The following is a 26,334-nucleotide window of genomic DNA, read 5'->3' as shown; positions in this document are numbered from 1 at the left end:
TGATTCATCACTTGCTAATTGTTTTTCCCTCACCAATCCTCTGCAGCAGTGTTTCATGATGGTGGGAAAGAAAGCTGTTTTGCTCTCCTGTGTACTCCTGTCAATCAGCAGAGAAGCTGAAGGAGTAATAAATGAATGTAGGAATGGATGCAAGAATGAATGAATGCACACATGAACAAATGCATGAGTGAACACATGAATGAACAAACTCAGGAGTGGATGAAGGTGTAGGGAAACTCCACAGCTTCAGCTGGCTCTGGAATGTAGGCATGTAGCCTTAATCTGTCCTTTGTCTTCAGCATCTTCTGTTGAACATATGTGAACCATGGTCTCAGAGTTTTCCAAGTGCTATAGAGATGGGTACTTTGTATTGGTATGTATTGGTATGGATCTTGGTTTATTGATACAAATTTAAGGTCAACTTTGTTTTATATATATATATATATATTGTTGTATAGATAGATAGATAGATAGATAGATAGATAGATAGATAGATAGATAGATTGAGGTGTTGTGATTATGCAGTTCACTTAAAATATGATGCATAATTAAGAAATACAGGTTAAGCTTGTAGTCACGTTAGTTATATTTTCTAGATGGACAGAAATGTATTTCAGATGGATAGGCATTCTTCAAACCTTTCAAAGACTACAGAATATGGCATTTAAAATGTTTTAAGAACTTAGGACTTTTCATGACAGTGAGACACATCTGCTCCTGGCAGCTCCAATAAATTCAAGAGGGAGATGGACATCAAAGAGGCTCCTTATGGAGTTTGTTAGTCATTTGGGCAAGAAACTGCTCTTGCCTGGACTGCTTGATGGTATGTTGGGTGAACTGGACATGCAGGACCCACAAAGAAATGACTGCTGAACTTGCCTAAAGGTGAGACCATCCTTTGGAGTTCATGAAAGGGTCAGACGTTCTGCAGGACACAGAAGAAAGTGACTGACAAACTGCCAGTATAGGCAGAACTACCTTTGAAATTTCCTGCTTCATGGAAAAGTCTGCAGAATACTACGAGCCTGTAGGCTGAAGATGGATGCCCCAATGGTACAAAATAACTTTGGGTGATTGTCCAGGCAGCAAGATGTCTCTGTCAATTCTAGAGTTTTGGAAGTTGCCTACAATGCACTTCCGATACTTCTGCGATCTTTGATGGAGTAGAAGAATTGATAGTTATATAGTTTTTCTTAGTTATGATAATGCCTGTTAGTTGTGTGTAATTTTTCTATGTTAAAGTTAAAACCTTGACTTTTATTAAATTCTCCCTGGATGGTTGTTGGGAGGGAGGGAACTTTTTTTCCTGAATGGCTATTAATAGTATTAGATCATTACAACTTATGTTTTTTTCAAAGGTTGTATGATTATAAAGAAAAAAAGGCAAACCATAGGATAACACAGAGCCCTTTTGAAAATAAATTGGCTTTGGAATGAAAAAAAAAAAAGTTAAAACCTTCCTTATTATTAAACAGAAAATGGGAGGTGATATGGAATTCCCCTCTGTATGCTATGAATACCATTGGTTAATAAAAATCTGTCAGAGACAGATACCTGAACTTTACCCAGTAAGCCACAGCCTCGTGGCGATACACAGATTAATAGAAATGGGTTAAATTAATATGTAAGAGCTAGCAGATAAGAAGTTAGAGCTAACAGGCCAGTCTGGGCAGCTGGGAAACAAACAAGTGGCCTCCCACTACCCCCAAGGGTACGAAGCCTAGGCAAAACTTGGTTGGGAAAAATCCAGCACACTGTGATGATAATTCCTTAATCGAGAATTTGCATTTGCCATTGTCCCTTTGGAAGCTCAGTCAGGATGTTTTGGGGATATGGAAATCAACTTGCTAAAGTTGTAAATTGGAGAATAAAAAAGGCCCCTGGCTAACTAAGGGAGAGCATCTCAGTCCCTCTGCAACTGGAAAGGCTAAAATCATCCTTAAGATGCCCTATGTCTTTTTCCACGGACCCACGTGAACCCATGCCCGTTCTACAACATGAATGTGTGCATGAGCAATGGCAACTGCTGTCCCGTCCCTTATAGCAGAGAACAGTGTGGTTTTCAGAAGGACTTGGGTACGAGAGTCCTAGGACCCAGAAGAGCTTGGTGGCTAACTGATCACCAGCTCCTCAGCTGGCCTGGAAGGTTGGCTCAGCCTTCTCAGAGTGGATCACACACACATACACCCAGATCAAATGTGATAAATGCCACGCGAGCAGAAACAATCTAGATGTCTGACAGGAGGAGTGGGTCTGCAACATGCAGCAGGTGCAGCAGGCATGCAGAAGTAGGCGGCAAAGGCCATGCATTCCTCCTTTTCTAGAATAGAACCCAGGCTGAACTCTTGATGTTTTAATTTTTTGAGACTGAATTTCCCTCTTTAAGTCTGACTGGCCTGAATTTACTCTGTAGACCAGTCTGACCTGGAACTCACAAAGATCCACCTGCCTCTGCCTCCTAAGTTCTGGGATCAATGGTGAGTACCACTATATCCAGCTGCTAAGATGAACTCTTAATGGGGTTGTGGGTGGTGTATGTAGCATTTTCTGGTTGCTCTTCCTTGAGAAGAATTTCACATAAGCCAGGCTGGGCTAACCACATGTACCTTAGGGTATCTTATACTTCTGATCTGACTCCACTTCCCCAGTGCAGGGATGATAGCAGTGCCTGGTTTGTGCCAGGCGAGGTGGAACGGGGCTTTATTCTAAGTGAACACTCTACTGAGCTATAGGCCCAGCCTTGGCTTTGTGGTTTTGGCCTGAGGGTTTGTTGTGTGTTTGTTTGTTTGTTTGTTTGTTTGTTTCTGTAGATAGGAAGGGAACATAAGTACCACAGCCTAACGGAGTCAGTTCTCTCTTTCCAGCATAAGGGTTTAAATCCTCAAACAAACTCAGGTCCTCAGAGTTGGCACCAAGTGCCTTTACCTGCTGAGCCATCTTACTGACCTGGATTTTGTTTTGTTTTATTTTGTTTTTGCTGTTTGTTTGTTTTTTTGTTTGTTTTTAGATTCAATATTCACCTGGAACTCACTATGTAGACCAGACTGACTTTCACATCCTGGGGATCCTCCTGCATATTTAGTCCTGATAGTAAAGGACTGTGCCAGTTAATCCAGCAAGTGCTTCTGATTTAAACCACCATTGTTTCGTTTTGAAATTTGGTTCCAGTAGCCCCCCCCAAAAAAATCTCGCCAGGTGATGGTGGCGCACACCTTTAATCCCAGCACTTGGGAGGCAGAGGTAGGTGAATCTCTGTGAGTTCGAGGCCAGCCTGCTCTACAGAGCAAGTTCCAGAACAGGCCCAAAGCTACAGAGAAACCCTATCTTGAAAAATTAAAAAAAAAAAAAAAACTCAACAATGGGATATACCATATTTCATGCCATTTTAGAATGCAGCTTTCTCTTAGATTTTCGTGTGGAGACGGAACTCACTGTGTGTATCAGGCTGGCCTTGAACTCAAAGTGATCTGCCGCCTTTGCCTAGCACCAGTATCACCAAGCCTGGCTCAAAGTTGCTCAAAGCTTCAGTTATAACCCCTCAGAACTGGAAAGCACAGTATAGTCAGACATGTCTCAAAATTCACCTCTGACCTTTAAAAATAAAAATTAACATCTAGGGGGCTGGAGAGATGGCTCAGAGGTTAAGAGCATTGCCTGCTCTTCCAAAGGTCCTGAGTTCAATTCCCAGCAACCACATGGTGGCTCACAACCATCTGTAATGGGGTCTGGTGCCCTCTTCTGGCCTGCAGGCATACACACTGACAGAATATTGTATACATAATAAATAAATAAATAAAATTAACATCTACTAAGGCCAGGCATAGTGGTGCACACCATTAATCCCAATACTCAGGAAGCAGAGGCAGGCAGATTTCTGTGAATTCAAAGCCAGCCTGGTCTGCAGAGTGAGTTCCAGGCCAGTCAGGGCTATGTAGAGAGACTCTGTCTCAAAACAGCAAGTGAACAAAAGAATAGCACCTGAATTCCCAATATTACATAATTATTGAAATGTGATCAAGTTAGGCATGGTGGTACCATCTGTGATCTCAGCACTTGAGAAGCTGATGCAGGAGGATTGTTATAAATGTGAAGCAAACCTGGACTACCGAGTAGGTTTAGGGTCAGCCAGGGCTGGATAGCAGGATAATAAACAAGGAGATGAGGGGCCAACAAGGTAAGGCTCAACAGGTGGAAGCTTGTCCCAGCAAGGCTATGACCTGAGCCCAGTCCCTACCATCCACACGGTAGAAGGAGAAAATTGACTCTTAGAAGTTGTCCTCTGCCTTCCACACACTCCCAGTGGTTCTCACACACACACACACACACACAAACAGACAGATGCGGAGCTGGAGAGTTGACTCGGCAGTTAAGAGCACTGTCTGCTCTTGCAATGGACAAGAGTTCACCTCTCAGCACCCACAACTGGAGGCTCACAACTGCCGATCAGTCCAGCCCCAGAGAGTCTGACACTCTCTTCTGACCTCTACAGGCACTGCATGCACATGGCACACATAGAAACACACAGGCATTATGTATACTCATAAGAAAATATAAATGAGCCGGGCGATGGTGGCGCACGCCTTTAATCCCAGCACTCAGGAGGCAGAGGCAGGCGGATCTCTGTGAGTTCGAGACCAGCCTGGTCTACAGAGCTAGTTCCAGGACAGGCTCCAAAACCACAAAGAAACCCTGTCTCGAAAAAAAACCAAAAAAAAAAAAAAAAAAAAGTATAAATGGGGTCTGGAGAGATGGCTCGGCGGTTAAGAGGACTGACTGCTCTTCCAAATGACCCGGGTTCAATTCCCAGCACCCACATGGCAGCTCACAGCTGTCTATAACTCCAGTTCATACAGACATACACACAAGCAAAACAATGTACATAAATAAATAAATTTTAGAGAAAGAAAATACAAATACATCTCGAAACAAACAGATGTAAAAATAAAATCTAATAATATGGGTGCTTGTATAATAAACATATAAAAATTTGTGAGTAGTTTCTCCTCTAAAGTTCATCAAAGGAAAGTAAGGGGAAAGAGCAGAATATTTCTGTTGTTGTTTTTGCTGTTAGGATTTTGAGATAGCCTCTGACTCAGTAGCCCAGGGTATCAAGCTCAATGCAATCCTCCTGACTCTGATTTCTGGAACTGCAGCTGTGCACCAGCATACCCACCTGGGGGAAGAGGATTTCAAAAGTCCCTCTCCCTGGGTAGGATGCCTGCCTGCCTGCCTGCCTGCCTGCCTGCCTGCCTGCCTGCCTGCCTGCCTGCCTACCTTAGTCCTTACTAAGCTGTGGCTGGGTCTTCCTGCCCCCAACCCCAGATCTGAAGTCTTCAGGAGCAAGGAGCAGACTATGTTTTTGTGAGGTTTCAGAGGAGGATAAAGAGCAAGAGAGACAGATAGGAAAGAAAAGGGAACAAGTGAAACACAAAGGCAAAGAAGGGAAGAAAAGAGGAACTGGTTCAGAGCAAGCTCGGGAATTGAGGGAAAGACGCAAGTAGGTGGAAGGAATTATAAGTTCAGATCTTCTAGAAACTAGAACTCATCTCAAACATGCTGCTGACCCAGCCCTGACTCTCAGTCCTGCCTAGCCCTGATCCTAGCCAGACCTAGCCCAGACCTTCACTAACCCACCAGCATCACCCTGTCCTACCCAATCCAGACTCCATCCAGTCCCACTGACCCAGCCCTAACACCCAGGTCACTTACGAAGGTCTACGGTGGAGTCTGAGGCCATGGCCAACCGCAGCCTCTTGGAACCCCTCCAACTGTCACAGAACTCACCCCGCCCCCAGCTGCTGCCTAGCCCAAATCCCTGAATGCTGTCTGGGAACAAAGAGACAGATAGCAGGAACCACAGATAAAGGGGCAGGTAACTTTAGAGTCAGACCTACAAGTATCCAGGATGCCATGGGAGTGCCTGGAAGCAGAGGCTGGTGCAAATTGAGTACATTCGGGGACTGACCCCATACTGCTTTCCCACATGGACCAGAACTCCTCTGGCCTCCAGAGCAAGGGGACAGTAGCTCCCGACAGCACACAAAATGAAACCCAAGACTCTCTGAAAGTGACCTCCAGCCTCCCAGATGCCACCCAAGGTCAACAGGTCAACATACAAGCACCTGTGCCCATCATCCACACTCGAGGACCCAACATCCAGGAACCATCAACATCCACACCTATGACCCGAAGGGTGAGCATCCAGGAACCGCCAGCATCCGTCTTTCTTCCTCGGAAGCTCAGTGTCCAGTCTTCCCCTCGAAGGCTCAGCACTCAAGAGACCCGTTCTCAGGGTTTTCAGTCCAATACACAAGACATACAATCTGTTGCCTACAATCGCTGGCTTAGTTCCAGAGAGGGCTCTGCCCTTTACCATAATCGCCTACTTGACATCCTAAACTCGCATACTCTGTGCAGTGTCCAGCCAGAAACCCACAACTTACAAACTGACAGCCACCTCTCCTTGACCCTGTCACACAACCTCAAAAGAGAAACCAGGGCCAGTGTGGACATCCCCCCATCTATAACACACAGTCCAGAGGCCAGCATCAGGAGCTTTGAGTCCTTCGTCTGGGACTCCAAGGACGATTCGGGAGGATTGCCACACTACTCTCTGTCCAGTCAGAGTACTCTTGGCAGTTCCTTCAAATTGTCAAGCAATTCTACTGCACTGGGCTCCAGCAGGTGAGTGAGCAGAGGAGGGGTACAGAGGGGGCCACATTCAAGTCTGGACTTGTATAACTGCATTTGAAACTGGAGGTGTAGCAGGTGTTAGAGGGGTACCTCAGTGAAACATAAGGGATTTGAACAGATACAAGGCAGATGAGATATGGTGTTTTGTTTTGTTGGAATAGGGTCTCTAGTAGACCAAGCTGACCTTGAACTCAGATCCTCTTGTCTCTGTCCTCTGTGCTGAGAATAACGGCATGTGCCACCATACCTGGCTTCTCAGATGGGATCTGAAGAATGATTGTGGGGTGGTTGGGCAGTGTGGATGGACTTTCCTGCTGATGCTGGTCACATGATTTGTCACAGAAAGCAGAGCAAACGCTGGTCACTGGTGCCCATCAGCTGGAAACTGTTGCTCGAAGCCAAGAAGATCACCCGGTACCTTAGCCTGGTCCTGACTGTGGCCGGTATGCTGATGCTCAACCTCATCGCCTTGTGGCAGCCCTGGATCCACTTCCAAGTGCCTCTGTCGCCCACAGGGAGCACCAATAGTTCCAAGAGCATCCCCATCGACACCATCTTCTTCATGCGCTGCCCTGACATCTCCTGCATGAATGAATATGACAAGAATGCTTGTAAGGTTGGCCCTGTCCTCACCCCTCCCGAGATTCAGGTCTCCTCTTTGTCCCAGAGAACTTCAAGGAACAATTTCTCCCCTCCTTAGGTACTTGCTGATGCCCATACAACTTCTTCATGCCCAAGAACCTGATGTCATTGACTAAGAAGTAGATCCTACATGCCAGACCGGATGCATCCAATCCCCACTTTTTAGAGTTCAGTGTTGGTTTGTGTGTACATGTGTAAGCGTGCAGGTGCAAGTGTGCCTGTGAGCGTGTGTGTGAAGGCCAGAAGACGACTTCCAGGTGTCTTTTCTCAGGAACCATCTTAGTAGGGTCTCAATTACTGTGATAAAACACTATGACCAAAAGCCATCCCGACCTGCGGGATGCGAACCGTGGTCCCTGATAAACCTAGGGGAGAGAGGGGATAGGAATGGAGGGTACAAGAGATGCGAGAAATGACGGCAAGACAGTATTTCTGATCAAACTGCCGTTTATTGTATCCTCGGAAGCTGTTATATAGCAAATGGGCAAGCGGGAGGGGAGATGTGTCAGGTTGTTGGAGTTCAGGCCTGGAGACGTCCCCAGCTGGTAAGTAAATAGTGAGCATTTGTGATTGTTGACTGAAATGTTTTCTAAAAGTCTGGTGACTGCCGGTCTCACTAGGCTAATGTCCTAGGTCCGGTCCAGAACTTGCCTGCAAAGGTGAATATCTTACTTGTGAACTTAAGATGGCTGTAAGCAAAATATAGATCTCAAAATACAGGTCTTTGCTTATGGCAAAAAGCAACTTGGAAGAGTTTATTTCACCTTCACTGAAGCAGCATTGGTTACAACAAAGCAAAGCATCAGTTTTCATGATCCTTAATTCAATCCTGGGTAACTCCAGTTCCAGGTGATCTAATGCTCTCCTCCAGCCTCAAGGAGAGAGAGAGAGAGAGAGAGAGAGAGAGAGAGAGAGAGAGAGAGAGAGAGAGAGAGAGAGAGAGAGAATGTGTGTGTGTGTGTGTGTGTGTGTGTGTGTATGTGTCTGTCTTTCTGTCTGCTGGTTGGTCATCTGTGTCTGCATGTGTCAATGTGTGTATGAGAGTCTTTGTGTGCATGTATGCATGTGCACACACATGTGGAGGCCAGAGGTTAATGTCAGGCACTTCCTCAATCACTTTGCACCTTAATTTTTTTTTTTTAAGATTTATTTACTGGAGACAGGTTCTCACTGTGTAAACCAGGCTAGCCTCAAATTCACAGAGATCTGTCTTCTTCTGCTTCCCAAGAGCTGGGATTAGAGGCATGCCCCACCATGACCACCTATTTTAAATCTTTATTTATGTGTCTGTGTGTGGGCATGTGTACATTAGTGCGGGTGCTCATAGAAGCCAGAAGATGTCATCATATTCCCTGAAACTAAAGTTACAGGTGGTTGTAAGCCACCTAGCGTGAACTCGGGTTCTCCAGAAGAGCAGTGAGCACACTTAACTGCTAAGTCATCTCCTCAGCACAGGCTTGGTGTTCTTGATTCTCTTTTCCCAGACCTGCTGGACCTGGCCTGGGCCTGCCTTCTCATCTCCGGTATCATGAGCTTCTGTGTCTGCATGGGTCTCATCAGCACCATATTCTTCCCCAGCACCAACATGCCCTTGATGGACTTCTCGCTCTTCATCTGCAGCCTCATGACAGGCATGTCACTACGAGGCTTCCCACGAGTGCCCACCATGAAGGACAGCCACATTACTCTGTACTCAGCCCACCCTATCCTCATCTCCACCCTCAGGCCTAGCCCTACCGCCTTACAAATTCCCAGTCACCATGTTGCGTCCAGGCCTGAAACCAGCCTCATCTCTAACTCCCATCTCAAGGCCAGCAAATATAAATGCCCAGACCTCCTCCCCGACACCAGTTCCATCTCCACCTCATCCTGAATTCATCTTTTCCCAAACCACACTCCTTACTATCCTCAGCCTCTTCACAAATCTCAACACCCAACTTGGCCGCAAGCCTTATTACCCTCCATGACTGTCTCAAGGTCAGCCCAGCCACGTCCATTTAGTAAGTTCGACCTCACCTTTGAGTCTCACCCCCTCTCTAGCCTCACCTCCCTCCTTCTCAGTCCGCACTCTAACCTACCAGACAACTCCCAGCTCCATCACCTTCTTCTACCCCACCCAAGGACATGGCCCACCGGGTCTCATCTAGCACAGCCTGGACTCCACCTCTACACGCAGCTCCGTGTGTGGTTCCGCCCGCCTTCCCAACAGCATTTCCTTCAAACTACTTCATCTCTCCCGGTCATACTTCTCTCATATCTTGAGTGGGGATACATTTTTCTTTTTCTTTTTTTAAACTGGGTCTCAAGTAGCTGAGGCTGACCTTGATCGACATACATGCGCATACATGCGCAGTCAAGTATGTCCGGTATGTCCATGAACTCCTCCTGTTCCTACCTCCCCGGCACTGGGATAACAGGTGTGTGCTGGCACACTAAGTTTATGTGGCTCTGGAGATGGAACCCGGAGCTTTGTGCATGCTAGGTGAGCACTCTACCAGCTGAGACACGTCTCAGCCCACTGAGGATAAAATTTTCTGTCATGTGATGACGTAGTGAGTATTCAATTAGAAAACATTAACTCCATTATCTTTGTCACCGCACTGAGTCCCAAGGTTGGTGTGTCTGATCTTACGAGCTGGGCAAGTGTCCCTTTCCTCCCTCACCCCTCATTGCCCCTGGTCAAGGTCATATAAATAACTGAAAATCCCCTGGTAAAACTCCAGACAAGTTTCTAGGACCCATCTGAGGCACACGGGTTAGTGACACATCTAAGTCTCCAGACACATGCAAATGGGGTGCTCTCCGTGGTTTCCTTTCCAGGTCTGACATGCCGGCATGCAGGAGCCCGAGATGTGAGGATGGTGAGAGAGATGGAGGGTCAGCACTGGAAGCTAGCTTATTCACCCTTCCCAAACACTTCAAAACTGACATGTTGGTTGGAACATCTGTTTCCACACATGTGCCCAGACTGTGAAAGGTTGAGGGTATTTCAATTTGGCGACAACTGATGCTGTCCACAACTTCCAGTCATGTCACAAAACATTTGTGGAGAGGAACAGCACTGCTGAGAACAGAGAACATGCAACTCCTGTCTGCTGGTCGCTAGCAGGTGTCTGCTTTGTGGGGTAGCATGTGCTAAATCATCAATGTGTCTGTTTCTAGCTGGGCTGCCCAGGAATCCCAGCCACCTACCTGCTTCAGTCTCTCCCTTGCTGGGATGAAGGCATCACACCTCCAATGGTCTAAATGTAACTGTTGAGACTGGAAATATAGCTGGTTAAGAGCACCCAGTGTTCTTGCAGAAGACCAGAGTGCTGTTCCCAGAAGCCACACGGCAGATCACAACCACCTGTAATGCCCCCTCTAGGAGGAGCTGATGTCCTCTTCTGGTCCCTGAGGGCACTGCATCCAGCTGTGAACAACCCCCTCCCTACAAACATACCTATAATTAAAAAAGAAAATAAATCTTAAATATAATTGTTTCAATATAAGCCACAGTAGGTAGAGAAACCTCAGTTTAAAACAAGGCATTTCAGTCAGATAATTCTTTCCCGTCCTTTAACTAAATATAGGGCACTTCTTACATTATTTTCAATAACACACACACACAAATGCCCCGGTTCTGTTAAATCTGAAAAAGTGTTTTTTTTCCCTTTTCACAAAGTATCTTCATTTCCTGTCAATTCAAATTACCCAAAATGATCGAATTTTCTCTCTGTGGCCCCAGAATCCCAACACTAAAGAGCCAGTAGTCATGAGAATCATCCCAGTCCTCGAGGTTTTTCATGGGTCAGGATATAACCGATAACCACACACCTTCACGATGGCCCTCACAGATGGGTCGGTGGTTATGCCCACTGCACAGATGAGAATACTGAGGCTCAGGTCCATTAGAGGCTGCTCTAAGGGAAGGAGCAGAGACAGAGGCAAACGGAGGGCTGGAGGTGTAGCTCAGCTGGTAGAGCACTTGCCTAGAGTGCACGAAGTTCATCCTGAACTGCACACACCGAGTGTGCCGACACACATCTGAGACAGGAAGAGGTCCAGGTCACCTTCAGCTGCACAGGGAGTTTAAAGAAACCAGCACCAGGGCTGGAGAGATGGCTCAGAGGTTAAGAGCATTGCCTGCTCTTCCAAAGGTTCTGAGTTCAATTCCCAGTAACCACATGGTGGCTCACAACCATCTGTAATGGGGTCTGGTGCCCTCTTCTGGCCTGCAGGCATACACACAAACAGAATATTGTATACATATTAAAAATAATAAATATTAAAAAAAAAAGAAACCAGCACCATAGTGAGAGAGCCACAGCCATGTGACTGAGCCCACGGGGGTTCACACGTGGTCCTGGCTCAGCCATGTGACTGAGCCCATGGGGGGCTCACATGTGGTCCTGTCTATGCCACACAGGGGTCAGCATCATTCTGGGGGTCCTCTTCTACCTGATGCAAGCCCGAAAGTTCTTACAGGAAGGCATGACCTACATGCTGGGGAGAAGCTTCTACCTGGCCTGGATCAACGTCTTCTTCTTCTTCATGATTGGTCTGACTGGCGCGGGGGGCGGGGGGGGGGGGTGGCCTCAGTGGTGCAGATGATGGGCATGGTTAGGAGTGGCTCAGGTTGCACACTGGGCCAGGAAGGGTGGGACTTGACTTGGAGCCAGGGCTGGGCATTCCTGTAGGCTTGGGGTGGGGTGGAGACAACATGAGGGTGGAGTTGACGGTGGGATTAGGGATGGGGCAGGGGCTGAGGTAGGATTGTGTGGGGTACAGTGAGGGCTAGCCTACTGACCTCTGGGTCTTCTCTGCTCTTTCTCAGGTCTCTTCTCCTATCTGAACTACATGAACTTCTGGTCCATCCTGGCAGTCCAGGCCATATGGTCTTAGGACAGGACACTGAAAGGATATCAATGATGTACTCTCATGGCTGCCAGCCAGCTGACAAGCTGCCTCCATCCCTAAACTCATGAGTTATGTAACTTCTCGCTCCCCTCAACCCAGAGTAATAACTTATATTTTAAAGAAAAATATTTTCTGCCCAGAATATTTCATTACTTGACTGTGTGTGCTGAAGTACAACTGTCATATTTCTCCGCCCTACCTCATCCACTGTGGGCTACTCTTAAGGAGGGGGACAGAAAAGGGACTCGGGTAAACTATCAAAGGCCAGCAAAAAGACTGGGGTGAGGGTCCTGGGCATACACACGCTGCTTTTTTGTTTGTTTTTTTCAAGACAGGGTTTCTCTGTGTATCGCTGGTTGTCCTGGAACTCACTCTATAGACCAGTCTGGCCTAGAACTCGCAGAGATCTGCCTGGCTCTTCCTCCCGAGTGCTGGGATTAAGGGTATGCACCACCGCCAGATCTCTGTGAGTTCCAGGCCAGCCTGGTCTACAGAGCAAGTTCCAGGGCAGGCTCCAAAGCTACAGAGCAACCCTGTCTGGTGTGTGTGTGGTAGGGGGAGGTGTGCGCCACCACATGGTGCTTAATGTTTATTTGCTTACCCCACGTCTTAACTTCAACCTTTAGTTCTTTTGATTTCTGTTGTGGTTTTGTTTTTGAGACAGGATCTTACTATGTTGACCAGGCTGGCCTGGAACTCATAGAGATGGGCCTGCCTCTGCCACTTGAATGCTAGGATTAAAGGCGTGTCTCACTGTTGCATAGCTCCAACTTGTAGTTTTATAATTAATAGCTCACCTTTTCCGAGAAAACCCTATTCAAGTCCTCAGGTCACATCCCATCCCTTCCTGAAGTTTCTCCCCTACCCTACTCTTCTTCCCAATGCCCTCAATACAAGCTGCTCAGGGGAGGGTTTTGGGAGGGAGTTGTGGAGCCAACAGTCATCTGCAGAACAAGGAAGGGTTGACATCGAGTAAAAAACCCACCACCTGCCCTCTGTAGAGAATGAGGCCCCCTTTTCTTATTCTCATAGGCCTAGACACCGTCACTTACTAGCTCTGACTCACAGCAAGGCTGACTTGGAACTCAATTTCCTTGTATGTAGAGTAGAGGCAACGATCTACCACACAGGTCCAACCTTCGGACATCAGCACAGGACATTATCTACAAAGTTCACATCCAAGAACTGCACAAGCAAAGGGTTGGAGAGATGGCTTAGTAGTTAAGTGTTTGCTTGCTTTCCCAGAAGTTCAGTTACCAGCATCCATGTAGGGTGGCTCACAACAGCCTGTAACTCCAGTTCTAGGGGAATCTGTTGCCTCTTTTGGCCTCTGCAGGTACTGAGCCCACATATACACATATACCTCCCCCCAACATATGGACGGACACACACACACAAATAAAAATATATTTTAAAAAAGAGGGCTGGAGAGAATGGCTCAGTGGTTAAGAGCATTGCCTGCTCTTCCAAAGGTCCTGAGTTCAGTTCCCGGCAACCACATGGTGGCTCACAACCATCTGTAATGAGGTCTGGTGCCCTCTTCTGACCTGCAGACATACACACAAATATTGTATACAAAATAAATAAATAAATATTTAAAAAAAAAAAAAAAGAACTGCACAATTGAGTTATCAAAAAGTCACAAAGAGCTGGACAGATGACTAAGCTGTGAAGAGCACTTGCTTTTGCAGAGGACCAGGACTTGATTCCCAAAACTCACGTAGCAGCTCACAACTGCCCTTAACTCCAGTTTCAAGACTCTTCTGACCTCTGAGGGTACTAGGCATACTTCTGGTACACAGACACACATATAAATCTAAAATAAATACATTTTAGTTTCAAAATAATATAAACACTTCCTCATGTATTCCAGGCTGGTTTGAATTCAGAACCTAAGTTCTGAATCTCAGGATAGCATTACAGGTGGGCACAATCATGCCTGGTTTACATACTGCTGGGGTAGAAATCAACACTTCTTACAAAGCTGAGCAGGCACTCTACCATCTGAGCCACATCCCCAGCAAAGGTGCCCATTTTTAAATAAAGACGAGCTGCAACTACATGCCTTACACTAGATCTACAAAAGTGGTCAAATAAACACAATCCAATCCTGTGCAGAGGAACGCAAAGTATGTGCCCACAAGGAAACAGATGGGAGGAGAGGGGATCCATGCTATGAGGAAAAAGAAAGGTCTTATTTTTCTGTTGTTATAATAAAACACCCTGATAAAAGCAACATAATGGAAGGGTTCACAGTTAAGGTACAGTCCATCACATGGTGTAGGGGTGGGCCAAGGAGGCAGGCAGGAGCTTGAGGAGGCAGCTGGTCAGGAAGCAGAGGGATGCGAACACTTGTGCACAGCTCTCTCCATTTATACAGCCCATGGTCCCCCATTATGGGTGGGCCTTCCCATCAATTAACCTAACCAAGATAATCCGCACACAGGCAGATTATCTGGAGTTGAGGCAATTTGAGAGTTCTTTGCTAAAACGACAGATGAGCAACGGTGATTGGGGAAGGAGTGTAATGAGTCTTTCTCTGTCCCGCCATTCAGCTCCCAAATAATGACAAAGAGACATTATTAATTATAAAAGCTTGGCCTGTCCTGCCACTTGGCATCACCTCTCTCACATTTTGCACCTCCCAGGACTCAGCCCTCCTCCCTCAGACCCAGCAGCCCAGTCCCAGCCACCCTGTTTCAGGCACAGAGAACGCCCGCCACTCAGTCCTAGCGTCCCTGTTCCCCACTCAGCACAGAACACAGCCGCCTACGCCTCTAACTGCACCACGCCCGTGCTTCCCTACAAATCCGTCAGTCTGTGCCTGGTCCCGCCTCCCGCGCTGCGGTGGCGACCACTACTGGGCCGCCCTTTCCTCCGCCCTCCGCCGCGCTGGCGAGCCCGTGGCTTCCGCGCCTGGCCCCGCCTACCCCTAGGGGGCCTTTCTCGTCCCGCCCTCTTCGGGGGCTGCCTCAGAACTGCCTGTCGAGAGTGACGGAAGAGCTGTCCAGATATGTCCTCCAACATATCTTAAGTCGTAATCAGTAATGCTCCAGCGGCCACGGACACGCGAGCTTTCTTCCACCAGCAACGCGTGAGCCGAGCAAAGACTCCATTGAAGGCTCCCTCGGGGCAGAGCCTGAGACGCTAGGGGCGGGGCCTTACGGGCGCGGTGGGCGGGACTGACAGGCGGCGCGCGCTATAAAGTGGGACTCGCGGCCCCAGCGCGCGCTTGCAGGGAGCGCGTGGGACGTGACCTCCGTCTCGGTGAGTCTTCCCGAGGTTGGCCTCGGCGCCACGCGGGCTACGGTGCAGCTTTGCACACTTCCAGCGCGTGGCCTGAGGTCTCCGTGGCCCGGTCGTGGGCGTGCCTGTCGCGTGGACGGGCTCAAGGGTGCTGCTTGGGGCCGCGGGGGCGCTCGGGTTGGGGCCGGGGTGTCGGGATGCGGACACTTTCGGGGACGGTGCTTTCCGCCAGGTGCGTGGAGCTGGGGCTGCCTTCCTTTGTCTGCGCCTTAGCCGGGCTACGCCATTTCTGCTGCTCACGTCGCGGGTCTTGTCCGCCATCTTACCCGTTTTAGGTGACAGGGAGGGGGTGTGTGTGACATAGAATTTTCCTCCCAGTGACAGCCCCGTGCTACCTGCAGGTTCTCTCCGTGGGAAATCTCTACCACTGCCCCTCCCCCGTGAGGGATTTTGACATTTTTGTGCAACCTAGAACACGTAAGGGCTGGAGGAGGATGGGGTGTAGGGGCGGATACAAGATACGGAGTTACCAAGGCGGAAGTGAGTGCACGTGGAGGCCTGGATTGCTTCGGAGCAGCAGGTAGGAGTAGACAGGAGAAAGGAAGTCAGGCCTTTTTTCACCTGCAAGAATACTAATACTATGTTGGTCCTGATGGTGCAAGCATGTCATCCCAGCTACTCGAATTTCGAAAGTAAACTATATATTTCACCCAAAATATTTTAACCACACGTTCACCTCTCAAACAGCCTTTTTCTGCCTGCTGGTCAGTGCCATTATCACTCTTGATTAGACTCTTTCCTCCTGGGATCCCGCTGTTCTCTTTGTGTTCATTGCGACGGCATCTGCCACGTGCCTTTCTTAGGGTGGTTCAAATCTGGCTGAGTAGGGTCCTTGTTTATATCATTTATATCTTTAAAGTGTTTTGTGTTGGTTTTGTGTGTGTGTGGTTGGGGTTTTTTTGTTTTTTGTTGTTGTTGTTTTCTCCTCCACAGAACAATCATTTCTCCTACCAGGTACTTTGGAGGGATTTGTGTCTTTACAGGTTTTGGTTTTCAATGTTACTAGCAGTTACAGTCAAGACAGGAGCATCAGAGTCCTCTTCATGGTGTGGGTCCATAGGGAATCTATGGCCCTCTGTCACTGGGAAAGTTGGAGCAGCTAGTGGATTTTATGTTTATAGCTTGGCCACCATCCCTGAAGGCAAGTAGCCTTGACATTACAGAAGGTCTGAGGCTCCCATGATGTTTAGCACTGGGCTCCGATCATCCTTGAGGACACAGTGCCCCTCCAGGATCTTTGACACCTGGAGGGTCTGAGGGGCTCTGGTTTTGATGTTCTGCACCTATGGCCTTTCCCAACACATATACCCTCACCAAGTCCTTCCTGTATTACAGGTGTATCTTGAAGCCGAGTAACCATCCACCATCATCTCGTGGTGAGAACCTTCACTTTTTGGTCTGTCTACACATAAAAGAGTATACCTTTTCTCTTAGGTGACTTTCCATAGTTTGGATCAGTGATTATGGGGGTATAACATACTAAAACTCTCAGGAGATCCGTCAGCTAGTTAGTTCATAACTCCATACTGGCCTACCGGTCAGTGAGCCATCTCACATAAACTTGGGTGTTTTAGGTGGAGCAGACACATCAAGGGCTGGGTAAGGTGCAGAAAGGACCCAATTTTCAAACTCGGTAGAGGGAGCAAAATGGCTGTCAGCATAATCATCTGCCCACTGGATTTTGGACTGGATACAGTGTACTTTTAAGCATCCTGTAAGTCCTAGCAAATCATGTGTATATAAAAAAGGATTATGCTTTTTAGAAAAAGAACCTTGAATTTACATAGGAGTCATTATTAAAATAATAATCAGAAGACAGGAATGTGTGTTAATCTGGAAAAGAACAAGTTCTCAGCTCCAGGAGAATTTCTTGTTTCATGTTCCACTAAGTCAGAATGGAGCCAGCAAGACAGATGTGCTGTTGTCCATCCCACAACCATATGGGGTTTAGAAGCATCTCAAATAGGAGTTGCTGGGCTGGATTTTTCATTCTTAATTATGTGGCTACATCTTTGGACAGCTCATTTCTACACAAAATTTAGACTCAGACTAAAACTGTGAGTACTTGAGGCCCAGCAGAGCAGGATGACCACGAGTTCACAGCCAGCCTGGGCTGTTGGGTGGAGGAGAAGGCCACAGTATTTGAAGAAACTGAGTTCCCCAAATCCCACCAGGATCCTAGCAATACGCAGGTGGCATTTCTCCTCCACAGAATACTCCGGCAGCAAAGTCATTGCTTCCCCAAGTTGCAGTATGGAACAGTGATGCTGGCCTCAAGATCAGGCAGGTTGAAAAGTTGGTTTGGGGGAAGTGGGCCTACAGGAAAGGCAGGAACCATTGAGGCACACGTTCACCACATCCTGGGAAATTCAGACAGGCCTGAAACTGAGCCATGAGACCAGGACCAGCCTCTGTCTCCTTTGTCCCACATCCCCAAGGACAGAGTGTCAGTCTTTTTGCAGCAGAGCAGCTAGAAGGCACCAAGTAGGGTCAGGGTAGACAGTGAGGGATACTTATGGCACCTGCTTATAATCTCAGCGTTCCAGGTGGCTGGGGCAGGAGGATCCTCAGTTCAAATCCAGTCTGGGTTACATACAAAAATAATTAAGATGGACTATCGTAGTGTGTATCTGGAACCCTCTGCTTTGGGAGGTAGAGGCTACACTGTCTCCTTGACATCAGAGAGGGAGTGTGCATATTACCAGGACCCCTGTGATGTCCAGCACTGGGCTCTGACCACCCTGAGGACATAGTGCCCCCAGGGACCTTTGACACCCAGGGGTCTGAGGGGTCCTGGCTACAAAGGGAGTGGATGGGGAGTTGTGCTTTCATGCTTCTCACCTGCCTCTTTCCCCTCTCCTGCCAGCAGACGGGCAGTTCCTCCAGACAGCCAGGCTTCCCTTCAGGTAAGCAGAAGGGTTGTCTGAGGCAGGGTAAAGGTCTTATGACAGCAGGTACCGACAGCTCAGGTCAGACTCCGCTCGTGCTTTCTTAGCGCTGGAGACATTGTGCTGTAAGAAATGCTGTCGGGCCGGGCGGTGGTGGCGCACACCTTTAATCCCAGCACTCTGGAGGCAGAGGCAGGTGGATCTCTGGGAGTTCGAGACCAGCCTGGTCTACAAGAGCTAGTTCCAGGACAGGCTCCAAAACTACAGAGAAACCCTGTCTCGAAAAACCAAAAAAAAAAAAAAAAAAATGCTGTCGGTGTCTATGCTCAGGAACCCCTGTGATGTCCAGCACTGGGCTCTGATCACCCTGAGGACATGGAGCTCCCCAGGACCTTTGACACCTGTGGGTCTGAGGGGTCCTGACTCCAAGGAGGAGTGAATGGGGGGGCCGGTATCATGGTCTTCCTGCACCTTACCAACTTCCTTCCCCTCTCCTTCCTGCCTACAGGTGGTTCCTGCAGACAGCCTGCTTCCCCAGGTAAGAACAGCAGGGCTGTCTGGAATTGGGGTAGGGGTCTTAATTCTAATCACATGAGCTCCATTCAGACAATAGGAATGGGTATAGAAACCTGACCAGGTTGCTATGAGGCATCCTGTCATACTGCTCTTGGAAACTCCCATGATGTACAGCACTGGGCTCTGACCACCCTGATGACGTGGTGCAAGCCTCCGGGACCTTTGACATCTTGGGGTCTGAGGGGTTTCTGTTTTAGGGGGATGCTAGGTGGGAACTTGACCCTTCGTCACCATGACCATGCCCTGTATCTTTTTTGCAGCTCTGCAGCAACATTGCTTCTAGCCCCTTGCTGTCCTAGCCTTGAGGCTGTAGGGCCATGGCGGAGAGAGTGCTTGTACCCACCCAGATAGGGCGGGGGGACCGCTACTACACATACACGGAGCTGCTGGCTATCTCACGGCGTTTCAAGCAAAACCCCAATGAGCTCATGGTCACCTGGATCCTGCGGGTGTATGACCAGGGAGGCCCTGCCCTGTCCCTGAATTCCGGGGAGCTGGGGTTGCTGGGTGACCTCACACATGATGCCATCTTTAACTACCGCTGCAAGGCCCTGCGAGGGAGTGGCTGCCAGACGCTGCTGAGCTGGCTGCTGCAGGCCTGGCGCCAGCGCTGGGAATCCTCCCTGCATTTTGAGGCCACTGAACTGCCCTTTAGGCCTTGGACCACCATGGAGGAAGGCATCCAGCTGGTGCGTGAGCTGGGTATGATTGAGTGGATCTACCTTGACCCGGAAGGGCCTGTGGACCTGGCCCCAGAGGATGTGGCCTTCACTCAGGGCCTGCAGCGGCGCCTGCTCACAGCAGCACCCTCTGAGCTGCGGCTCTCGCTGGTCAGTCTGCTGGTTCGTGGCATGACAGTACTAGAGGCTGTCATGGAGATCCAGACCATTGCTGACGTGGGCCTGCTTTGGCGCCAGAGCCAGCCAGGCCGCACCAAGCTCATGCTGGGGCCCAACCCAACTCGAAAGGACCTCCTAAGCTGGCTGCTCAGCCACGGCGTGCCCCGGGAGCAAGTGGACAGGCAGCCTACTAAGGTACTCCTGGAACTGTACATCAAAGAAGCCAAGCGCAGTCGTGGCCACCCCAGCTATGGGCTGGCTGAGGAACAGCCCCCACCACCTCCCTACTCCGACCAGGCCTGTGGGGAAGAGCCACCTGTGAGGCACGACTAGACCTGGACTGACTTCGAGAGCACACTTGCACCCTAGGGTTGAAGGTGGGAAGGTTAATTTCACAGAGGCAGCTTGCAACCTAGGCCACTAGGAAAGAAACAGCTTGGCACGCACCTTTCCCACGTCTGTCCCTCCAGCACTTAGTGCCAAGTTCAGTGGTCCCCAAAGAGGGGTGTGCATGTCCCCAGCCACATAGTCCATGTGGAAAGTGAGCCACAGGTGGCCATTTGCTGTGAATCTAGGGTGCTTATGGCCCTGAAGTTAAACAAACCCCTTGGGTTGGAACCTAAGGTCATGCTGAGGTGGATGGCCACTTCAGGGTCCCCACCCCTCTGCCTCCACATGAGCCCCAAAGCACTACATACAGGCCATCTTGAATTTTTTACTTTTTCAATGCAACACTTACATAATATTTTAGGTAGAGGCCACACTTCATGGACTTTACTGGGTGTTTGACACTTTAGGGCCAGTCTCCCTGTTTTAAAGGCTCAACATTGTAAACTTTTCTAATGCAGCATTTTTACTTTATATTTTATTTTGAGCTTATGTGACACTTTGGCTTTGGGGAGAGGAGAGCCCCCTTTTGTAAAGACTTTGCTTTGGGGACCCTGTCCCCGTTTTCTTTTAACCATGCCTTTCCCTTTTGAAGCACCTTCCAGCTGGGTCTGGTGTCCCTGGCTGCACACATGGCCCCTGGCCAATGTAGGTCTGGATTTAGTGGAGGGGCGAGGTAGGCAGCCCTGGAGCTTCTGCCTTCGTGAGTTCCTATTAAATGGCTGGTTCATGGCCCTCTGTGGGGTGTGTTGTTTGACTTGGTCCCGGCGCAGGTAGGATCGGGGTGACGGCCTGGGTCCCGGGCAGGTGAGGCACAGGCTTGCTTGCCCTCCTCTGGCCTGTTTCCAGAGGATGCTCCAGCGGTCTGCTGAGGAAAGGTGGGCTGGTGGGGGCCAGTCACTGGCTGGCCTTAGCCCTCCCTACCTCTCCCTACCTTGAAGCCTGCATTTGGTTTGAGTTTATGTTGGTTCTTGTGAACCAGACCCTCTAGCTCAGGCTGTCCTGGGATTCCAGGGTATGCTCCTTAGCTTCCTCAGGACTTTGGGTCTTGTGCCTCCCCCAGATAGAAGCCTGGCCTCCTCTCAAGATGAGGAATACCCTTTGACTTTCCCCATGTCAGTTGTGGCAGTGGGTATACAAGACAATGGGTGTGGGGCTCTAAGTGATGCCAATGGCATGGTTGCTAGGCAGTAGGGAATGGGGTATGGGTACAGTCTCATCAACAGGTCCTTGAGGAACTTAGCCACTTCAGGGAGAACTTAGGTTAGTGATGGGTGAGGCTTTCAGAAGACACTGGTTACCTTAGTCAATACCCTGGGAAACCCCTATGTCCATCTGATTCATAATTGGGGTACTGGGTGACCCTGAGACAGCCCCATCTGTTCTGCCACCAGCTGTAATTGCTGGGAGTAGAGGTGCTTAAGAGCATTCCAGTCCTATGTGTTCTCAGGCTGTAGGCTCTCACCTGCACCCATGCTTACTGCTTGCACAGGGCCTGGGGCCCACCCAGCCTTCATCCCCACACGCGCGAGCACAGTAAGTGACAAGTCAGAGAAGCAGGTGAGCACACGTGTTGGGATCCAGTGTCAGCTGAAGGGGTGCTTTTGTGTCTATCCATTCCCCCCTCATACAGCCCCTCCCAGAGCCCTCAGGCAGCTGGGCCTCCAGGCCAGCAGGCCCAGCCCCAGGCTCAGCACAGCCAACACAGCCACAGCTCCAGCCAGCAGGGGCACCGTGGCTGCAGGAAGAACATGGGGGTTGTGAATCCCAGGCCTTGGGAATTCCCCACTCCCACCCCTGTGCAGAGGGCTGTCACCTGGGGGGCTGGTAGGCTCATAGGAACCATGGCAGGGGGCCCCGTGAGCTGGAGGCCTGGCTGGAGCAGTCAGTTGCTGGAAGCGCCCAAGTGGACAGGGGGCTGGGCACCCAGGGACCCTGAGCGGCAGGGGCGGGCGGGAAGTGTCATTTCGGTAGATGAGAGAGACGGTGACATTCCTGGAGGTGGAGAGGTCAGTAGCGTCACCCATTCCCCCCTGAGAGTCCATCCCACCCATTGCCAAGCCATCACCCATCCTCACTCTCCATCCTCGTCCTCAGGGTCTCTGGAGCTCCCCCGGAATTCAAAGGCCATGCAGGCAGCATAAGGCGGGGTGTTCCCATCGTAGAGGCCTAAGGCCCCCTGGAGGGCCAGCAGGGTGCTGTCGTGCTGCAGGTAATTCCATTGAGGGGGATGGATTAGGACCCCAGAAATAATTCCAGAGCACTCCTATCCACACACCATGAGCATTCTGTAATGATTGTCTAGACATGCAGACTGTGCCTGGGCAGTTCTGGTCAACAGTCTTGTCCTTCTGACCCCTCCTCCATCTTTACTGTTTCTAGTGATGCAGTCCCCTAAGACTACATGGTCTTACCACCACCACCCCTGCCACCCATGTAGCCGCAATGCCTGTCCTTCCCAAGGACTCACAGCTGAGTACATGACCATCTTGAGGGGCAACCCCAGGCGCTGGGCCCGGGAGAAATTGCTGAGGATGGCATCCAGCAGAATCCCTGATGGACAGGAGCAGAGTGCTTATATGCCCCCTCCCCACCTGAAGACCAGGTCCCCCCAGCCCCATGGGCCCCACACCTCACCCCCTGTCAGCTGGGCCTTTTCAGCTGCCCTGGGTGGGCCCACATGTGCCCTGATGTCCAGAGCTGAAATCTGTGACAGAGTCCTCAGGACGTCTGGGGAGGCCCAGGATGGAAGGGTGAGGCCATGGGCACGCTGAGAAGAGAGAAGGAGAGGGCCTGGAGAGGAAGTCCCCAGTCACACACCCATTTGTTTTGTATGTGCTTGTGTGCGATGCATGTGTGTGCCCACATGTGCATGCCCACATGTGCATATGTATGTGTATAGATTAGAGGTTACCTGAGATGTTTCTCAGGACTGGTCAACTTAATTTGAGGGTCTCACTGGCCTGGAACTCAACAAGGAGGCAAGGCTGGCTAGCCACTGAGCCCCAGGGATCCTCCTGTCAAGGCCTCAGTACCAGGATTTAGCTGTGAGCTGCTACATCCAGATTTTTCGTGTAGGTGCGGGCAGTCCAAACTCAAGCGCTTTACTGACAGCCAGTCCTGCAGACCCTGACCCTCATTCAAACCCCTCAAAGGTCAGCTCACCACAGTGTGGGCCGGAGTAAGTACCAGACCAGAGTCCTTACCAAGAGATGCCTTGGAATCTGACATTTGGGATTCTAGATGGAGTCAGTAAAATGGTACCAGGAAAGGGGGTGTATTATACTATGCCACCGTCTTCCCAGCCTGTCACCATGCAGAAGGGGAAGCCAGGGTGCACAGGACTAAGTCACTTGTCATAATGAGCAGCCAGTCACGTGCAGACCTGAAGTCCCCGCTGGGAGAGGAAGAGGACTCACCTGACAGATGAGTGTGTCTAAAACTTTCCATGCCCTGCGGAGTGGTTCTCCAACCAGTGACAACCCCGTGAAGTTGCCCAGGCGGGTCAGGAAGTCCTGGATGGAGATGCGGAGTTGGGTGAGCCCTGACCAACCCTTGTTTGACACCCAAGCCCACCACAGCACTCACCGTCCAGCCCTCCAGGGCCTCCTGGTAGTCAGCTGCCTCTGTGGACTCCCGCAGCAGCTCATGGTATCGAGGACAGCTGCGCATGGGAAACCTCAGCAACTGGGGGAGACTGAGGCTCAGAGAAGACAGCGGGAGTCTGGGGTCTCACAGTTGGCCATGCCTCTCTCCCAGCTTCCCCTGTATCCAGCTAAGCTGACCAGGGGTGGCAGTTTACCCCTCTGGACCCACCAGGGACAGTCTTACTAATAGCTGTTCTAGGCTTGGAAGCCCAGAAGTGGGTCCAGCTGGCTGGAAGCTGCCTCTGGCCCTTTCCAGCTCAGTGTTATGTTTTGCTTTCATCCCTTTTTGTACATGTGTGGTGCTGGTTATGGACAAGCCAGGCAATCCCTCTACCTCTAAACCACAGCCCCAGCTCCTCACTGGGAGGTTCTAGATGGGTGCTTTACCACTGAGCCACACCCGAGTCCCTCCTCATTGGGGGGTTCTAAGAGGAGGGTTCTGCCACTGACCCACATCCCAAGTCCTCTTGTTAAACTTTTCATTTTGACCAAGTGTCTCTAAGGTTCCCAGAATGACCTTGAACTCAAGATCCTTCTGTTTCTCCCATCAGATCCAGCCCCCCTGACCTTGTCCTCAGACACGGGCACTGTGTGCACTGGAATGGGCTTCCAGTCAGCCTCGGGACTTCCAGGGGCAGCCTCGGGGAACAGCCCGGCCAGGTTGGCCTGTGCACTCTCCAGTGTGCGGTCAAAGTCTGTGCTGCGGATGTACACCTGGGGTGGATCGGGGCGGTAGAAAGGTGCAGGTCGAGGGTCAGCAGTGTCCCAAATCAAAAGCTTCAAATTCGCTCAGGCATTGAGGGTCAAAACTCAAGTATCTGCCCTTAAACTTTGGAAGTTGGGATCACGGGTCAGAGATGGGTGACATGTTAGATTGTATGGGTCTACCGAGGTGTGGAGAGTTAAGGAAGATCAAGGGGCTTGGAAGTGAAAGGTCAAGATGTGGGAACTGAATAACAGCCCTTAGAGGAGTCAGAGTCAGGCCAGAGGGCAGAGGTCAAAGGCTGGAGGTGGAACTGGGGGTGTTGCTCAGTGATGGAGGACTTGCCGGGTATTGTCAGCCCCTAACATCCTTATCCAAAAAAAGTCTGGAATGTTGGGTGGAAAGTTCCATTTCAGGCCCCTTTCCCTGGGAGTTGCCTCAGTCCAGGCTCCGCCTCCAAGAAAACCTGCCAAACGGTGACCAGTCCCCAGGGAGGGTCAAGACCACTCCCATGGGCTATTTAAACTGTCCCCCCCCCCCCCAGAACGAACACATGGTCTCCCAGGTTGTCCGTTCCCCTTCTCCGTGTTTTCCCAGAGGGCCACCCGGGAGCACTGGCATCCATTAAACCTGGGCTTCTAATTTGGTTTGATTTGGTCTGATTTGGATTATGCATTGGCAGATAGGCTTGTTGGGCCAGGAAAAAAAAAAAAAAAAACAAGTATATATAGGCCTAGAACCCTCCCAAGAAACCCCACCTCCTAAGAAACATCAGGAAGGCAAAACAAGGACCAAAGACTGAATCAGGTTCAAAGGTCAGAAGGTCAGGATGGAATCGTTGGGAATCAAGACAAAGGTTGAGGTCGGGTCAGTGGTCACACTGTGTCGTAGTTTGAGGTCAGAGGTCAGTGTAGATTCCTTACTGACTCAAAAGCCCATGGGAGTGCAAGTCAGGCTGATAGAAACCAAAGAAAAGAGGTGAAGGCCAAAGGGGGGCTTTGGGGCTAAAGGTCAGCAAAGTACCTCTTCACGCCGGAACTCTGGGCTCAGGAAGGCCTTGTAACGCCTCCTCAGGAATCGGCCAAGCTCCAGCTGCTGGCGGATCCCCTCCTGGGAACAGAGACAGTCTCAGCAGACCGGCATCACCTGTCTCCCAGCCCTCTTCCTCACCCTCTCTCCCTCCTCACCTTGGTCAGCTGGCCCAGGCCTCGAGGCCACAAGGTGGAGGCAGCTTCCTTGTGTGGGTCTGTGGGGTAGGAGGCCAGTGGGGCCCGGTCGCCATGACGGAACACCTGGGGGGATGTTGGAGAACCAGGTCAGGGTTGGTCTGGGAGGTAGAGAGTGAGTCAGGTGGGGTGGGAGGGTGCGCACCAGAGCCACAAACAGCAGGGGCCCCTCCAGCAGGGTCTGGGGTGGTAGCAGCAGCAGCAGCAGCAGCAGCAAGGGTCCAGCGGTGTGGCACTGAGACCCAGGCTCGGCCATTTCCACAGAGAGCAGACGCTGAGCTCAGCCTCCGTCTGTGCTGTGGCCTCACCTGCTCATTAGCCTCAGACTCAGCCCCCTGCCAGCAGTGCAGGCCCCAGCATGCTCCCCAGCTCTGCTCCAGGCTAGGGAGTCCTGGGATTAACCTGGTTCATCTTCACAGACCCCCCAGGAGGTGTCCATATGACCGCCAGCATCCCTGCTGTGCTGATGGGGAAATTGAGGCACAGCCTGAGGAACCATCTAGGAAGTGGCAAGGCTGAGAGGTAGTT

General features: G+C 50.2%; 3 protein-coding genes and 4 non-coding genes across 11 annotated transcripts; 6 read left to right on the top strand and 1 right to left on the bottom strand.

The window, feature by feature from the left end:
* The first annotated feature begins 5,926 nt into the window (after window positions 1-5,926).
* Window positions 5,927-12,219, top strand: LOC130869009 (uncharacterized). Of its 2 annotated transcripts, XM_057761112.1 has the most exons (5): window positions 5,927-6,684; window positions 7,036-7,304; window positions 8,820-8,966; window positions 11,744-11,875; window positions 12,152-12,219. In XM_057761112.1, the coding sequence occupies exons 1-5, from the start codon at window positions 5,984-5,986 to the stop codon at window positions 12,217-12,219; spliced, it is 1,317 nt and encodes a 438-aa protein (XP_057617095.1). In that variant the 5' UTR covers window positions 5,927-5,983. The 2 variants fall into 2 exon arrangements, with proteins under 2 accessions (XP_057617095.1, XP_057617096.1); XM_057761113.1 differs by lacking the exon at window positions 11,744-11,875.
* A 3,141-nt stretch (window positions 12,220-15,360) lies between these two features.
* On the top strand, window positions 15,361-20,968 carry LOC130868981 (Friend virus susceptibility protein 1-like). Of its 4 annotated transcripts, none has more exons than XM_057761066.1 (6): window positions 15,418-15,501; window positions 15,882-16,060; window positions 16,876-16,916; window positions 18,410-18,446; window positions 18,937-18,966; window positions 19,265-20,968. In XM_057761066.1, the coding sequence occupies exon 6, from the start codon at window positions 19,322-19,324 to the stop codon at window positions 20,174-20,176; it is 855 nt and encodes a 284-aa protein (XP_057617049.1). In that variant the 5' UTR covers window positions 15,418-15,501; window positions 15,882-16,060; window positions 16,876-16,916; window positions 18,410-18,446; window positions 18,937-18,966; window positions 19,265-19,321; the 3' UTR covers window positions 20,177-20,968. The 4 variants fall into 4 exon arrangements, with proteins under 4 accessions (XP_057617050.1, XP_057617052.1, XP_057617049.1 ...); XM_057761068.1 differs by having other exon boundaries at window positions 18,407-18,446; XM_057761067.1 differs by lacking the exon at window positions 15,882-16,060 and having other exon boundaries at window positions 15,361-15,501.
* On the top strand, window positions 16,712-16,804 carry LOC130869034 (small nucleolar RNA SNORD88). The gene has a single exon (XR_009056605.1). It is a non-coding gene; the product is annotated as a small nucleolar RNA SNORD88 (small nucleolar RNA).
* Window positions 18,245-18,334, top strand: LOC130869032 (small nucleolar RNA SNORD88). Its single transcript, XR_009056603.1, has one exon. It is a non-coding gene; the product is annotated as a small nucleolar RNA SNORD88 (small nucleolar RNA).
* Window positions 18,759-18,848, top strand: LOC130869033 (small nucleolar RNA SNORD88). The gene has a single exon (XR_009056604.1). It is a non-coding gene; the product is annotated as a small nucleolar RNA SNORD88 (small nucleolar RNA).
* Window positions 19,100-19,192, top strand: LOC130869036 (small nucleolar RNA SNORD88). The gene has a single exon (XR_009056606.1). It is a non-coding gene; the product is annotated as a small nucleolar RNA SNORD88 (small nucleolar RNA).
* Window positions 20,969-21,786: 818 nt separating the features above from the next.
* On the bottom strand, window positions 21,787-26,062 carry Acp4 (acid phosphatase 4). The gene is made up of 11 exons (XM_057761065.1): window positions 25,952-26,062; window positions 25,768-25,872; window positions 25,604-25,690; window positions 24,445-24,591; window positions 23,819-23,917; window positions 23,650-23,745; window positions 22,868-23,000; window positions 22,701-22,783; window positions 22,309-22,436; window positions 22,047-22,225; window positions 21,787-21,968 (listed from the first exon to the last, which is right to left on the bottom strand). The coding sequence occupies exons 1-11, from the start codon at window positions 26,060-26,062 to the stop codon at window positions 21,856-21,858; spliced, it is 1,281 nt and encodes a 426-aa protein (XP_057617048.1). The 3' UTR covers window positions 21,787-21,855.
* Between the last annotated feature and the right edge of the window lie 272 nt (window positions 26,063-26,334).

This window comes from Chionomys nivalis (assembly GCF_950005125.1).
Source record: "Chionomys nivalis chromosome 23 unlocalized genomic scaffold, mChiNiv1.1 SUPER_23_unloc_1, whole genome shotgun sequence".
NCBI classification, from domain to species: Eukaryota; Metazoa; Chordata; class Mammalia; order Rodentia; family Cricetidae; genus Chionomys; species Chionomys nivalis.
The sequence above is the reverse complement of the archived record's forward strand: the minus strand, read 5'-3'. Positions and strand labels throughout refer to the sequence as shown.